The 15,696-nt window shown below is 49.7% G+C and overlaps 1 protein-coding gene across 6 annotated transcripts in view; it reads left to right on the forward strand.

Moving 5' to 3' along the window:
* The first annotated feature begins 736 nt into the window (after nt 1–736).
* ENTPD5 (ectonucleoside triphosphate diphosphohydrolase 5 (inactive)) overlaps nt 737–15,696 on the forward strand; it is a 36,537-nt gene continuing 21,577 nt past the window's right edge. For 3 of the 6 annotated variants that reach the window (XR_011679171.1, XR_011679170.1, XM_071426838.1), the window contains exons 1-3: nt 3,158–5,902; nt 6,006–6,283; nt 7,475–7,554. Coding sequence is in view for 4 of the 6 variants with exons in the window: in XM_071426838.1 (XP_071282939.1) it covers nt 5,901–5,902; nt 6,006–6,283; nt 7,475–7,554 (360 nt within the window). In the remaining 2 variants the exon portion in view is untranslated. Of the gene's footprint in view, nt 759–786; nt 1,222–1,241; nt 3,131–3,157; nt 5,903–6,005; nt 6,284–7,474; nt 7,555–15,696 lie in introns of those variants that run through there. The other 3 variants (XM_071426841.1, XM_071426839.1, XM_071426840.1) reach the window with 3 other exon arrangements.

A 15,696-nucleotide genomic window follows, 5' to 3' on the forward strand; every position in this document is an offset into this window, starting at 1 on the left:
AAATAACTGAACTTTCGTTTCCATCTTCATGGGGTTTTTTTCTAACTGTAAAAGGGATTTGCTTGGTACTTGGATTTAGAAAAGTAGGAATAAGGGTAAAATGAAAGAATCTATGTTCGAGCAAATGGGAACCACAGCACAGGGCTTCTTTTTCATTGTGTTCTGAGCAGAGTTTGGCTCCGTTTTCTCTAAAGCCTCCTCCAAGGAGCCAAATCCAGCACGTTCCCTCTCAGCTTTCTCTTTTTCCGAGCTGAACGAGCGCTCCAGCCTCTCCCTGGCCATGGCGTGCTGAAGGCCCCGATCGCCGTGCCGTGCCGTGCCGTGCCGTGCCGTGCCGTGCCGTGCCGTGCCGTGCCGTGCCGTGCCGTGCCGTGCCCGCTCCGCCGTTCAGCGCTCCCTCGCGAAGGAGCGGAGCGGGAGCGGGGGCGGCACGGGGCTCGTCCCGACCCGCCTGGCGCCTTCCCGCCCGCGGGGGGCGCTGCCGCCCCACAGCACGGCCCCGGCGGGACGGGCGCTGCCCGCGGGGAGCTCGGGCCGTGCCGTACCGTGCCGTGCCGTGCCGGCCGTCGGGAGCTGGCCGCCGGTGGCTGCGGGCCGGGAGCGGTGTCGGGGCCCGGCGGGAGGGACTGACTCCCGTTCCCGCGGAGCGCGGGCAGCGCGCGCCCGCCACGCGCAACTCCCGCGACGGGCGGCGGGTCACGTGGGCGGGCGGTGACGCGGCGCGCGGGGCCGGCGGGATGCGGCGGCGCGAGCGGCCGGTGAGCGCGCGCAGCCGGCGGGGGCGGGGGGAGGGGCGCGGCAGCGTCCGCGCGCTGCCATGGACACCGCGCGCCCGCCGTCCCGTTCCCTGCCCCCCATCCCCCCGGTGCCAACGGCGCCGGGATCGGGAGCGCCGCTCCCGGGCTGGCTGAACGTCCCCGAGCCGTGCTCGGTCCCGGCGTCCCGGGAGGGCGCTCCGCTGGGTGCGAGGCCGGGAAGGCAGCGGGAGACGCGAAAGCTGCGCCGGCGTCCCCGTTATCCCCAGGGGAGGGCGGGAGGACGTCCCGTCCCGGCCGAGTGATAGCGCTGGCCGCCGGTGAGGCGGGGACGGGCGGTCCTGCGGGTGTTCCTGCCCAGCGCCACCGCCGCCGGCTCCGGGAAGAGCTGCGCGTCCCGGGCCGCGCTCCCCGCCGGGGCACGGGGCGGGCCGCGGGGGCTTTTGCCAGGGCAGAGGGAAGGAAGGTAGGGAAGGGTTTCGGGCGTGTCCAGCGCGGGGGTTTGGGTGGCGGCTGAGGGAAATGGAGCGAGGCAGGACGCGCTGGCGCCGGGGTGCGCGGCAGGGACGGAGCCCACGGCCCCGGGGCGGCGGGGTCCGGCGGGGCCTGAGGCGCCGTGTCCGGCGCATTCCCGGGAGCGGCATTCCCGGGAGCCAGCGCTGCCAGCCCGGCACGCAGGCAGAGCCCTGGGCGCCCAGAGGCTGCCGGCAGCCAAGGTCTGTTTCCCAGGAATAGCGGCTGTGCCAGGGAAAGGACGGGGCGCCGTTAGAGCCCCGCAGGTGAGCGCGTTCGCCGCTCTGCGCGGGTGCCCGCCCCGCCGGGTAGCGGTTCCCTGGAAATTAGCCTTGGGCTAATTAAAGAGGAAAATTGAAACCCCACTTGGCCAGAAGTGTGAATAAATAAATAATGTGTATTTGGAGCCTCAGTATGGGGGGAAGAAAGATTAAAACTTCTGATAACGCATGTTTGTGAGTTGGTTCTACATTTTTCCCCTGGAGTTTAACGCTCTAGAGCCAGCATTTTACTGAAAACATATGTGCACATGTGCCATTATTTTAATGGAAATACTGAGAAATTCTGCCTTTGAATTCAGTTATTCCTTCTATTGAGTCTTCTAAACAGTGTGCTTTTAAGAAGCTTAAGTTTTTGTCAAAACAATCTATAAAGCTATTTTTTTTCAATAGATAAAAGTAACTCCAGAAAAAATGTAATAACCTTTCTTCTTGTGGCAAAAAAAGGTTAAAAAGTATTTATTTAGTCATGAGTGTTAAGTGTTAAAGCTCTCATCTGGGAAATAGATTTTGTGACCGTAAGAGCTGCTCATCTGGAAAAAAGATTTTGTTACTGTTTTAGCACAGAAGAGTTTCCATTCTGAACGATTTCTGGTGTGCTTCAGCATGGAAGAATATTAATTGAATTATGTAATTTTATTTGTTTCCTAAAATAGTTATTTTTGTAAAATATTTGCCTGTGTTTATATAATTAATATTTATAATTATTTTTGAATATTTTTGTGTACCTCCAAATATTTCCCAATATTGTCTTAGGAAACAGAAGTGAAATTCTTGTGTATCTCTGGTACACTGCTTCTCCCTCCCCTCAGATCACATTTGTTTTTACAGGGAGATGCTTCTGTTGTGTGGTTTGTGTTTTGTGTGCTATTTTGTCAGAAATAGTCAAGTACAGAATATTTCTTGTCTTGAAAATTACCAGTGTTTCTGTGTATGGTGGGCTCTAAGTAAGGTTGTGTTTTGCTGTCTTAAGGTTAGTTATTATTATGGTATAGTTTTTACTTTTGTTGTTTAGGGAGACTTTGGTTGTAAGGGTTTTTTTCCTTCTTTTTCATGCTTTCAGTCTTGGAAGTCTCTATGCAACATCCCAGTATTTCTGGATCATTCAGTTTGCATACCTCCCAAATTTTTTATATTGGATGTTTTTCGTTTGGTACCTAAAATCTGCTGTGTACAGATGACATTGATATGTGTTTCTTTGCACTGAGAAATGAGTGTTCTGTGTTGTTTTGCTGGCTCAGGCCTCAGTAGTGTTGAGGTCAACTGCAGCGTTTGTGTAAATGTTTTACTAACTCGATCTCAAGTTAACTTTCAACTTCTTGAAATTCATCCTGTGTAGTTATATAATCATGTTTCACTGCTTGCATTGAGTAATGATAAACTCAAATTTGAATAAAACAACTCGATTGGTATGTGATGTGCCTTCATGACCTCATAATTTGCCTGATACATAGTCCACTGCTGTTAGCTGGCAGCCGCAGTGACCGAGTGCAGGCAGGTGTCTCTTGCCATGGTGCTCTGGAGCTGGTTTTCATTCCGAGTCCCTGGAGTGGAATAGCTGTTGCTGCTTCCATCCTGCTTCAGGTGTGTGCCTAACGTGTTCATGGTCAGTGCTGCAATATTGTTGCTGCTCCTTCTGAAGGACAGTAACTGAGCCTATTGATAGGGAGCCCTAGGCTTTACCTCGCTGAACTGCTTGACTGCATTAATAAGCTTGTGCTCACACAACAATTACCCTGTTTTCTCCTTTCTGTTTATTCTTCATTTTCTCCACCCCCTTGAGTTCTGATACCAGCTAGGACTTTTAAGTTGTTTGAGAGGAACTGTTTTGAAAATATTTTTCCTTCTCAGTAACTTATGCCTTGTCTATTTCTACCCTGAATTTTTTCTTCCATACTTTTGATTCTGTCTTTCCACATTTTTTTCCATTTCTATTTTTGTTATGCTCTGCTGACTTCTCTCTCTTGCTCTGATTTCTTACTCTTATCTGTTGTCATTCTTCTTGTGGACATTGTTTTGCTGGTGTGCTTGATTAAATGGACTTCACCAGTCATTGGAGGGGCTCAGTGTGTGTTTTTCATTCTTAATGAGGGAGAGGAAAAATAAAATCCCATGGTGATTGGTTGTAAGTTTGTTGTTTAGTTGGGATTTTATTTGTCCTTAGAGGTATAAAAGGAGAAAGAAAAAAAGTCAGGGGAAATGTAGAAAACAGAAAGTGGTGTATATCTGAGAAGGGAAACTTTGTGAGGGAATTTCATGTGAAATAAGGTTCTCGTAGGTCTGGTAAGGAAAGTATGAGTTAATGATGGCAGTTGCTCAGATATTTTCGGATCATCAGAGATTCTGAGGCCTACATAACTGTCACATGAGCTGTTTGTAATAGGACTCTGGAGTTTGTTCTTAAGACAGGTGCTTGGGTTGCATTTGTGATAGTTCATTAAACAAAATCCTTACATTGCATAGAATAACATCTCTTGGAACCTGCTGGAAGGTGGCTCTCACTAAGGCACCTTATGTTCTGTTAAAACAGCGCAGCTGCTTGGATTTTCAGTGGCCCTCCTTGCTGTGATGAAGCAAACCTGGGTGATGCCAGCTGCATCTTAGTACAAATCCATAGCCACAAAAGTGCCAAACTGCTTGGCACTTCTTATCAAGCCTCTCCAGGAGAGCACTTTGTTACATAACTACCTATTTACTCCTTTCCACATAAAATGTGTATACTTTAGAAATTACTGCAGTTGGAGTTGATTTGTCACAGACACAGCCAGGGCTGTTGTCTGCTGGTGGAATTGTGGTCACTTCTTTTCAGAGTGTGCTTCTAAGGCAGAGAGGATCAGGAGTCTCTGCCTGCATTTCTGCATTTGTTTGAAACAGCAGGATAAAAATAAAGGTCACAGCAGACAGGTGAGGTTACCCATCTGCAGTGGGCTGTGCACTTTTTGACTCTAGACATGGCAGAATGCTGGAGTTAGAGAGGTGCCTGAGGAATGTGATGTTTTTTGCTGGGAATGGGTAAAAGTTAATCTGCCTTTGCTGTAACTGGGGACAAAGGTGAAGAATGGAAATCATAAAAGTCTTACAAGGGCTGAATCTGGGATAAAAGGAAGTGGAGTATAAGTGAGCTTTTTGGGTGTGGGAGAAAGGTGTGAGGAAATAGAGGCTATAGTAAACACACATAGAAAGGAAAGGAGAAGGTTTAGGAATGCATACGTGTAGGATAGAGACAGCAAGTGAAGATTTCAAGAGAATGAACATGATGGGGCTGAGCAGATTGCTAAAAGACAGTCAAATGTAAGAGCAAGCAGTGGGCAGAGGTCTTGGGCACAGCTGATGAACAGCCATAAAAAGTAAAATCTGCAGTGCTGTGGGTGGATGCATGTGTTACCAAGTGTTTGGGAAGTGATAAGGAGCTGTTTGCACCTTCTGTGTGCCGAGTGCTCAGTGTGTGGGTTGGTGCAGGCGATACTGCATATGGTGGGACATCTGGCCACATGCTCTTTTCTGCTCCTAAAGATGCCCAGATTTTGTCCTTCTTTTTACCTGGGCACCCCATGATTTCTGGGCCCCTGTCTTTTATTAGCATATCTTAGGAAAAATACATGCAATGGGATAGGTCTTAAGGGACGATGTAGTTGTATCTTGATATCCAATACTGTGTAACACAGCTTTGGGACACTGTTGTTAAAAGCTCTGTAAGCAACCTGAGTGTTTGGGGCAACTGCTTTAGGTTTGTGAGAGTGTGTGGGTTTTGCTATGATTGATTTTTTTGTTGTTGTTGTTGTTTATAATTCTAACAATAACAACCAAACCAAAAAGACAGAAAAGAAAAATATGAAAAAATATGGCGAGACAGTGCTCAGGTGCACTTCAGTTCAGCCCCTCTGGTGCAGCTCAGGCATTTCTCAGAGATGGGGATGCTGCTGGAAGGATATGCCTTCATTCTCTCTGTGTGCTAATCTCTCCCAGCAGCTGTTCTTAGCCTGAGATGAAATTCTCTTTGTTTGTGACTCTGAATAATGCTTGTGTTCTGCCACAGCATCTCAAGTGTGCAAATGTTAAAGTGATTCTGCCCAGAGTTCCCCTCTGGCACTGCTGTTTTTCAGATAATATCTGGGCTTTTGGGAGGAGGTACTGGAGACTCTGAATATTTAAAATCTGCAAGACAAATAAGAGAAAGAAACTGTCTAAAAGTGAAAACTAGAAAGCAAACTTGAAAGCAAATTACTCCTTCTCTTCTGCGCTTGGGAACTGGAGAGACCTTTACCCTGAAAGAACAAATTAGTTAGATGTAATTGTAGCACTAAGTGCAATAAGCTCTTTTTAGATGAGGTGATGGAAAGCACCTAAAGGGAGAATGTATGTGTACAGAATGATTTATTTATTTTCTTTTTTAACAGAGCTTTAAAGGAGAGAGGTCTTGGTAATTTCCATTCCTTCTTTCTTTTCTTTTTTTCTTCAGGACCTTCTGCAGCCCTGTGATTGCTGATACATGCTTGACAGCCTCAAGGGGTCCTGGCAAGATGGCATCTTCCAGACTTCCCATCCTTATAGCATTGGCATTTTCCTCTTTGCCCTTTGTTCTCTCACATTCAAACAGGGAAATGTGGTTTCAGGAGTTCTTTCCACCTAATGTGTGCCCTCTAAATGCCAAAGAAAACACTTTTTATGGCATCATGTTTGACGCAGGAAGCACTGGAACCCGTATTCATATTTACACCTTTGTGCAGAAGAGCCCAGGTAAGACCCCCATGTGTGTTGACTTAGGTTCCAACTTCGCCAAACAGTTTTGTTTTTTGCCAGCTCAGCATTTGGGAGCAGCTGAAGATTTCTACAGTTTGTCCTTCAAATGGTCCTCCTGCAGGTGTTTGTTGTCCATTTGTCATGGTGTTTTGCTGTGTAAATACCTTTTTGTAGGTCTTTTAAGTCTCAGAGATACAATTCTGGGTATACTGGAGAATTCTAAATTTTCAAACATTTTCATCTATGCAGCTGCTTAAAAGGAATACCTCATTGAGATGAAAAGATACTTAGGTTGGTTTTGTCAGGTTGCATGTTACCTTAAATTTTATCACGAGATACTTGAATTCTGCATATGTTTATGTCACATTTTGTAGCAGATTAAAATCAGTAAATTAAAGAGCTATTAAGTACTGAAGGTCTGAGCCATTTCCAGGAGAAGTGTGTTGAGATGCACCACACTCCAGTGTATCTGGTGCTCACATGGTGCAGAGGTGCCCAATTTTGGCTGCACGTGTGACAGGATGGATTCAGGAGGATGAAGTAGCTTGGGTACAGTGAGCCAGCAGGTTTGCAAAGCTTGAGGGTTGCTTGCTGGGACATAGTGCTTATGTGTCTTTGCATGACTTCATCCATGGTTTGGAAGGACTGGTACAAGGTCCAGTTCTGTTGGACTCAGTCTGGATTGCAGTGTGCAATACTCAGGGACAGCTTCTACACCCAAACTGCTCTGGGAGCAGTGGTCAAACTTGTTTGGCTTTTCACCCAAGTACTTGAGCACAGTCAGCTCTGTTCTCAGCTGGATGAATCACCTAAGGATAATTGGGAATTGATGGTGTGTGTCTTAATATGCACTAGTATTTCACAATTTGTGTAAGGACAGAAAGGGAAAGAAGTTTATTAAGAATAGGTGACAGTTATGCTGCATAGTTGTAACTTACTGTAGTTCACAAATGCTAAATGAACATACTTTTAATTATAACAACATGTTATTAATAAATTGTTTGTGAACTTGGAGGGTACAAGGGCAAGCTTCTGCTAAATATATTCCTGAAGTGAAGGAACAAGGCTTGTTTCAGAAGAGGAATAATCTTGTTTGCAAGGAGAATCAAGGATAGTCACTTTCACTTTGGAAATTAAAGAATAAGATTTGAGTTGTTGACTGTATCATGTAATGTTTTGTTTGTGCAGAAAACCTTCCAGAGGTGGAAGGGGAAATCTTTGAGTCTGTGAAGCCAGGTCTGTCTGCATATGCTGATCAGCCTGAAAAGGTAGGACTGGCCTGCATTCCCTGGGAGTTGGTCGTGCTTCTGTTATAATCATTAGATTCTACCAAGTTCAAGTACTACTGATTGCAATTGCAAAAAGTCAAGAAGAAATGTGAAAGTTCTGTTGCTGTCTCTCTAAACCTGTTCCTCTACTTTTGTAAGTTAAGTTCAACATGGTGAAATAGGAGCTGATGTTTTACATATTTCATCAGTGGAACAGTGGATTAATTAATTGCTTAAATGTTTATATAACTAGACTATATGCCTTTGAGAATTTCAAAGACAAAGTGATTTTTGTCTCTAGCAGCATCCAAATTCAGTGTTTATTTCCTCTACAGCTACCCCAAATATGAGTAAATGCATACTCTGTCTCATTTAGAAATAATTTTCTTAGCTCTGAAGTAAGCTGCCATTTTCCAGACCCCCTGTGCTGACAGGAAGCTCTTTCACAAACTAAAGGAGGTGCCAGAGAAATTATTAGATACAGTATTTTGTGTGCTTCAGCAGCCTTGAAGTTGGGGGCTACCATTATGGGGATTTCAGGTTTCTCATTTTGCGCAGTTGGATTCCAAGCTACAGGAATTTGAGTGTGACACTTCATGGAAGAGTGAATGGATTTGGGATTTTTTAAAAACTTTTATAAGATCACCTATGATTCCAGTAAAACTTGTTTTTTGGGTAGGAGAGGAGAACTCAGCCCAAAATAAATTTCTAAGCATTTCACAGGAGAATGTTTATTGCTAATGCTAAACTGTGATTGTTAGAGCAGTGGAAATAATTGAGAGCCAGCAGTGATGTCTGTACCTTGTGTGGTAACCATTGCACAGCTGGCATTTTAATTACAATATTTGCTATGGACACACTTGGAATTCTTATGTTGCATTTAGTGACATCTACAGATGTTTCCCCTTGCTTTGGTAGCCTCAGTCAGTAATTGCACCATTTAAGTTTCATCATTGGAGCAGTGGCCGGTGAAAAGTGAAACGCCCAGGCTAGATAAGTGTCCAGCCAACCTCCAGCCAGTAAGGCACTTCCCCAACCCGGAGTCAGGGCTTTGTGCCCAAGGCGATGTCAAGCCTTGCGGACGTGTGGCCGCAGTAAAGAGCTCCGAAGTCGCAGGATGAAATGAAGAGGCGACCCTCAGTTTCTTCGGGGGGGTGGTTTTATTGGTAGGGAAACGTGCAGGTTCGGTGGAAGAAGCTGAGAGCCCCGAGGCAGGGAAAAAGCCTCGGTTTTACTGAGGGTGGGAGGGGTGAAAGATAGCAAATCAGAGAGGGATACATTAAGGATTGGCATGATCGGAGAACCCATCAAACACAGTTGCGGGAGGGACCCTGGCCCCTAACCCAATCACTCGACACCCTGGCCCGAACTCTCTAGAAAAAGAGGCAGGGGTGTCGAGTGACAGGCAGGCTGCCAGGGGTGGGGAACAAGAAAGATACATTTGGTATCCAAGACAACTGGGGAGGGGTTTGGGGATTGACACAAACTGGTAACAGGGCAGGACTTTCTGAGAGAACAATGGAGGGAAAACTGAACAAGCATAAAACACACCACAACATCTCCCCCTTTTTCGTTTAAAAATAAAAGAACTGTAAGGGCAAGCACCGTTCAAGTAAACCTAAAAGGGTGGAAAGTATAGTCTTCAGGATGGACTCGGCCCAGCTTGACAGGCCCCATCTTTGAAAGAGGTCCCCCAGCCAGTCTGATGTCTGTTGTTTTATTTGGTGGACAAGGCCTTGCATTTTATCTACGGCCACCCTCGCGTCTTCAGCCCGAGATGACAAGTTGAGGCAGCAGAGGCCCTCAAACTCCTCGCAGTGGTGGTGATGCAGTAAAAGCAGGAAGTCAATTGCCGCGCGATTTTGGAGGGTCGCCTTCCTTGTAATTTCCTCGTCTGTGAGGAGGTCTGATAGCGTCGCTGACGTTAAATTGGCTTGCTTAGCTACCCAACACTCCAGGTGGGCCAATTCACCTAGAGACTTGGCCACAGACACCCAGGGCAAAAGCAGGGTGAGGGCTACAGTTTTTGGTTTCGACCGATGTTCAATTTGGGAGTCACAATCCGGGTTGAGATCTTTGAGATCTCTTTTGGAGCGGGCCGAATTTGGTTGTGCTCTTTTCATTTTCCAATCGCGAATTTGGGTAATGCTGGGTGTAAGCAGCGACAGCCGCCCAAAAGTGCAGATACCTCCGGCTAGACGAGTGGGGATGCCAGCCCAAGCTCGGTCTCCACAAATGAAAAAGATACCTCGGGGCAGGGACAGCGGTTGGCTACCCAGGGTGGAAGCAAGTGGCATCTCGATGGTCATTCGACACCACTGGGCAGCTTTGTACTCGGGCCTTGATGGTTTGATCCACGAGTACCTGCTGTCCCAAGGGTTAGGGGCGAACTGAAACCAAATACAGAGGGAAGCATTGGCTGAGCCGAGCAAATCAAGCTCTGGAGGTTCAGAGCTCAAAGGGACCAGCCCCTTGACTCCTTCTCCCCAGGCATTTTGTGCATTGATTTTTAGAGGAGGGGTCTTGGATAAGAGGGAGGTGAGGGAAGTATTGAAAGGGGAGGGAAACTCATTAAGGGAGAGAGGGATCCCCACAAGGCATGACGACATCGGGTCCTCTGCTGAGCCCATATCTAAACATATGTGTTCTTGGCCAAGGGCACTCGCGAGGGTGCGCCAAACGTTGGCCTTGGGCTGGGGGACGATCCATGGGCCCACTGATGGCATCAGGGTCCAGATGAGGACGGCTGTCAAGCGGGCTAAGATGTAGACACGTTCCATTGGGGGAAAACTAAAAACAAACAAGAGACAGACATAAGGAATGACTCTGAATCAGGTCCTGCCCGGGGCAGGGAGAGGGTTAAACTGGGAGTGGCTCCATCCCTGGGAGCTTCCGCCGCCGCCGCCAACATGCCTCCGTGACCTGTTCTACGTTTTCTGCTCTCAGAGTCTTCCCAGGGCGGAAGGGCTTGACCCACTTAGCGGGGATCCATCTCGGACCTGAGGGGGTGGACACGCAAGCGTATCCCCTTCCCCAAGTCACTAGATCGAAAGGCCCCTCCGTTTTCCAGGTCTCCGGATCCTTAATCAGGACAGGAGGCCTGACCCTGGCCTGCAGCTGCTCATGTCTCCCGAAATGTCGCACGATAGGCGGATTGAGATTTTCGAAAGAACAGTTTAGGAAGTTAATGGTAAAAAGCGCCTTCGCGAGACGGATATGGGGGGACTCCACCTTCACAGCCACTCGCTGTTGTTCTAAAACTCTCTTTAGGCTCTGGTGGGTCCTTTCTACCACGGCTTGGCCTGTCGGGGAATAGGGGATGCCGGTCTTATGCTCTATTCCCCATTGTTGCAGGAAGCTTCGCAGCTCCCTGGATTTATACGCCGGGCCATTGTCTGTTTTCAGGACCTTGGGGATGCCCAGGACAGCAAACGCTTGAACTAGGTGTTTTTCACAATCTGCTGCCTTTTCCCCTGTGTGGGCAGAGGCATAGACTGCGCCGGAGAAGGTATCCACTGAGACATGTACGAATTGCAGACGGCCAAAGGCAGGGATGTGGGTAACATCCATCTGCCACACCTCGCAACTAGATAGACCTCTGGGGTTAGCTCCCAAGGGTATTGTTGGGAGCTGGTGGGACTGGCATTGAGGACATGTAGCCACGATCGCCTTGGCCTGTTCGCGTGTAAGATGGAATTGTCGAACAAGGCCAGGGGCGTTCTGATGAAATTGCTGGTGGCTGATCTTGGCCTGACTGAACAGATCAGGGAGTGGGGCAGCTTGAACAGGAGCGGCAAGGGCGTCAGCACGCCTATTGCCTTCCGCAATAAATCCAGGCAAATCGGTATGTGACCTGACATGCATCACATAAAAGGGTTGCTCTCGGTGGGAGACTAAGTTCACAAGCTTAGAGAGCAAGTTAAACAAAGGGATGTTTGATACCTCCTGTAAAATTGCATTTTCGGCTCTGGAAACTACACCCGCGACATAGGCTGAATCAGTGACCAAATTGAATGGTTCAGAGAACCTCTCAAAGGCTCTGACGACTGCGTCCAACTCAGCAACTTGAGGTGAACCTTCCACCTCTGTGACATCTGCCTCCCACCGCTGAGTCTGAGGATCCTTCCAAGTCATCACTGACTTGTGGGATGCTCCAGACGCGTCTGTAAAAACTGTCAAAGCCTTCAGAGGAGTTCTACTCTGAACTGATTTTAGAGACAATGTGAATTCCTGATTGAATAATTTGTGGGCCGGCCGATCTACTGCGATTTGGCCGGTGTAGCTGTCCAAAGCCAGTTGAAGCATCTCATTTGTTTCCAGAAGGTTATCAATCATCTTTCTTTTTAGATGGCCTGAATCAAATTTTAAAGGAATGTGGATGCAGTCAAAGTCACAACCTGCCAACTCTCTGATCCGTGATCTAGCCTTTCTAATCAATTCTGCCACCAGCTCGGCTGGCTGCGTCATCCTTTTGGACCTGTGATGGCTGAGGAACACCCACTCTATGATTAAGAGGGGATCCCCCGAGCCCCGGTCCTTGCCCTTGATGGAATCGTCCCACTGGAAAATCACCCCATGGAGGTGTGGCAGCTTACCTAGAACAATGAATTTAAATGGCAGGCCCGGGTGATATCTGTGGGCCTGCCTGGCCGAGATGGAGTTTTGGATCTTCTCCAGCGCTGTCTGGGCCTCTGGGGTAAGGGACCTTGGAGAACTAAGCTCTTCTCCCCCTTTCAATAAATTGAAAAGGGGGGCTAGGTCTTCTGTTGGAATGCCTAGCCAAGGCCTTACCCAATTCAAGGACCCACACAGCTGGTGGACATCTGCCAGGTTTTTGATGTTAGTTTTAATAGCCAATTTTTGCGGAACAATGGTCCGCTTTGTTATTTCCAGGCCCAGGTACTTCCAGGGTGGCATCTGTTGAATCTTATCTTGCTGGAGCTCGAACCCTGCAACAACCAATGCATCGATTGTTAGGTCAAGCGCGTGGGTAAGTAGGTCGTTGGTCGGAGCGCACACTAGGATGTCATCCATATAATGGTAAATGATGGTGTCTTTGGCGGCTGCACGTACTGGGGACAGCAAGGAGGCGACGTACCATTGACAGATCATCGGGCTGGCCTTCAGGCCTTGCGGAAGAACTCGCCAATGATAGCGCTTGCTTGGGGCTTCACGGTTGATGGCAGGAACCGTGAAGGCGAAACGCGGAGCATCGTCCGGGTGTAAGGGAATTTGGAAAAAGCAATCTTTTATGTCAATTACGACCAAATTCCAATTTTGGGGGAGCACCGTTGGGGACGGCATCCCTGGTTGGAGAGGCCCCATATCTTCAATGATGTTGTTAATTTGGCGGAGGTCGTGAAGGAGCCGCCACTTATCTTTGTTGGGCTTTTTGATAACGAACACTGGGGAGTTCCACTCTGACATGGTCTCCACCAGGTTGCCCTTGAGTAGCTGCTCCTTAACAAGCTCATTGAGCGCCGCTAATTTTTGCTTGTTGAGCGGCCACTGCACTACCTGTACTGGTTTATCAGATTTCCAATTCAGTTTCCAGGTAGGGCGCTCATCAGTGACCGCTGCCCGAAAAACCTGGGGAGCTGCTGGGAGGTCAATTCGGGCTCCCCACTGGGCCAAGAGGTCTCTCCCCCACAGGGGTTCCGTGTAATCTAATACGAATGGGCGCACTGAAGCCAATTGCCCATCCGGCCCCGTAATTTGTACAACGCTCTTTGATTGACGTGCCAATTGTAAACCCCCGACACCTCGGACGTGGCCAGGCGTGTTTTGCAATTCCCAATGTGACAGCCATTCCCGGGAAGGAATGATCGTCACATCTGCTCCTGTGTCCAACAAGCCTTTAAGAGGCTTGCCCTCTCCCCCTTTTGAGATATGACAGGTGACATGAGGCCTTTCTCGCCCCAGGACCTGGGCCCAAGCTACTGTTGGATTTTGGAGTTCAGCCGGAGGAAACCCCAGGGCCCAAGTTATTTCGGGAACAGGGATCGCTTGTGCGATCACCTGTCCCTTGGGCAGGAAAGTGGGGGGTTGGACACAGTGCAGCCCCACGGCGAACAGTCCCGGGTCAGATGGCAGAAGACCTGGAATTATGTTCACCTCTAAAGGTGTGTGCTTAGTGTCTCCGACAACGACGTACTTACACCTTATCCGCCCCCAGTTTCCTGGGCATTCCGGGCTGACTGACACGAGTTGAAAATCGGAGTTCTTAAGATGTAGTGGCTCCGTCAGCTGCAGCCGGAAGGGTCTGAAAGCAGAAAAGGTAGTTAGCACGGGTCTAGGTTGGAGACATGCAACATGTGACAAGTCCGGTGAGAATATGTCTTGTTTGGCAGGCGGCGGTCCCTGAGATCTCCCCTCCCTGCGTGGTGTTAGTTGTCCCGCCCTATTTTTATCATGGCGCAGGGGGGAACTGCGCTCAGATGTTAGTTTTTTGTCTGGGTTTTCCCCAGGAGTCCCTGCCCCCTTTTGAATTCATAAAATTCCCGCCGCAGCGGGCAGTCGGGCATCCAATGCCCGAGCTTTCCGCACAGATGGCAGGGTGATTTGGCGGCGGAAGGATCGGGAGCAGGCGAGCGGCAGGTGGCTTCAGAGAAGGTGTTTTCAGGCGCTTCTTCTGCAGCGCTGACTCGGGGTGGCAGCTGTTTTCTCTTCTCTCCCTCCCTAGATGGCATGATTAGGACCTTCCGGGTGCAGACCTCGAGCATATCGTGCAGCGAGGGGGGTGGGTGCATCGGGAGGCTGAGGATGGCGTCCCTACACGCAGAGTTTGCATTCGTGGACGCTACTTCCTTCAGGATATGTTCCCGGGCAACCTCGTCCGCCACTTGCTGCTCGACAGCTTTTCGAAGACGTTCGACAAAATCGAGGAAAGATTCCTCGGCGCCCTGAAAGATTCTGGAAAAAGAAAGGAGAGGAGCCGCCCCCGGCAGCGCCAGGAACGCCTTCTCGGCTGCCCGCGCTGACTCTCGGAGTGCTTCCTGGGGGATGGCACTCGCCTGCGAGTGCCCATCTGCCCAGTTGCCGGTCCCAAGGAGTTGATCGATGGCTAGGACATTGCCCGTTAGGTCCAGCCCCGTGTGGGGCCGTTCCCACAGGCTCGGGAGGGCCTCCGTCACTCTCCTCTTCCAGGCTGCCTCCCACATAGCCCGCTCGGTGGGATTGAGCAGACACGTGAAGAGGCGCCGGATGTCAGAGGGGGTGACATCGGCTTCGGTAAGTGTTGCCTGCAACACTCCCCGAAAGTATTCGCTGTCCCGGCCGTAATCTTTCTGTGCCTTGCACAGCTCCTTAATTTGTGAATGGTGTAAGGGGACCCACTGGCGACGCACCCCACCATCTCCCTCTGGATGGTAAACAACCGGGGCTGCGGATGGTATCGCAGCAGACCCCGGTTCCCGGTTCCCAACTGCTGCCCCCCCACCGGAACCCAAAGCGCGGGAGCCGGCAGGGAGAGCGTGGGAACCGGGAGAGGAGGAGGTAGGGGCGTGGCTGGGAACTTGAGCAGGGCGATCCGATATCGAGGGACCCTCCCAGGAGGCGGAGACAAGGGGTGGAACCTTTTGACTGGCGGGGGGTGGAGAGATGGGAGGTGGTATGGGAGGGACCGAGGGAGGAGCTATGGGCGGGGATGTGGGAGGAGAAAGGGGAGGGACTACTGAAGAGGAGGTTTCTGGAAAGGAGGAGGGACCAGGAGGGGGGAAGGACGAGGGGGTAGAACACTGGGAGTGGCCGACTGGCAGGAAGGGGTTGGAGCTTGGGAAAAAGGGATTCTGGGGAGAAGAAGAGGGCTTTCCCGCCATTTCAGCCATGTGGTTGCCTCCATCTTGGGCCCCATAGGAGCCATTTTGGGGAATTGGAGGCGACTGGGAGCAAACTGGGGACTTAGAAATTAGGGTTTTGGATTTTGGGGTTTTAGAAACTGAGGACCTGGGGGCGGGAACAGGAGAGGTAGGGGAAGACGAGGAGCCCCTAAGAGACTGGCCAGGACTCTTAGGGCGGGGGGGCCGAGGATTTTGAAGGGGGCTAGGGGACGAATGGTCACCCTGCGCGGGGCTGGAGCGCGCTGCACCCTTCAGAATCCCGGTTTTACGTTTATGGGGACGGGAAGAAGGGTTAGGGGTAGAG

The sequence above is a fragment of the Agelaius tricolor genome, unplaced genomic scaffold (assembly GCF_023055355.1).
Source record: "Agelaius tricolor isolate 1412-34295 unplaced genomic scaffold, bAgeTri1.0.p SCAF_5, whole genome shotgun sequence".
Lineage (NCBI taxonomy): Eukaryota > Metazoa > Chordata > Aves > Passeriformes > Icteridae > Agelaius > Agelaius tricolor.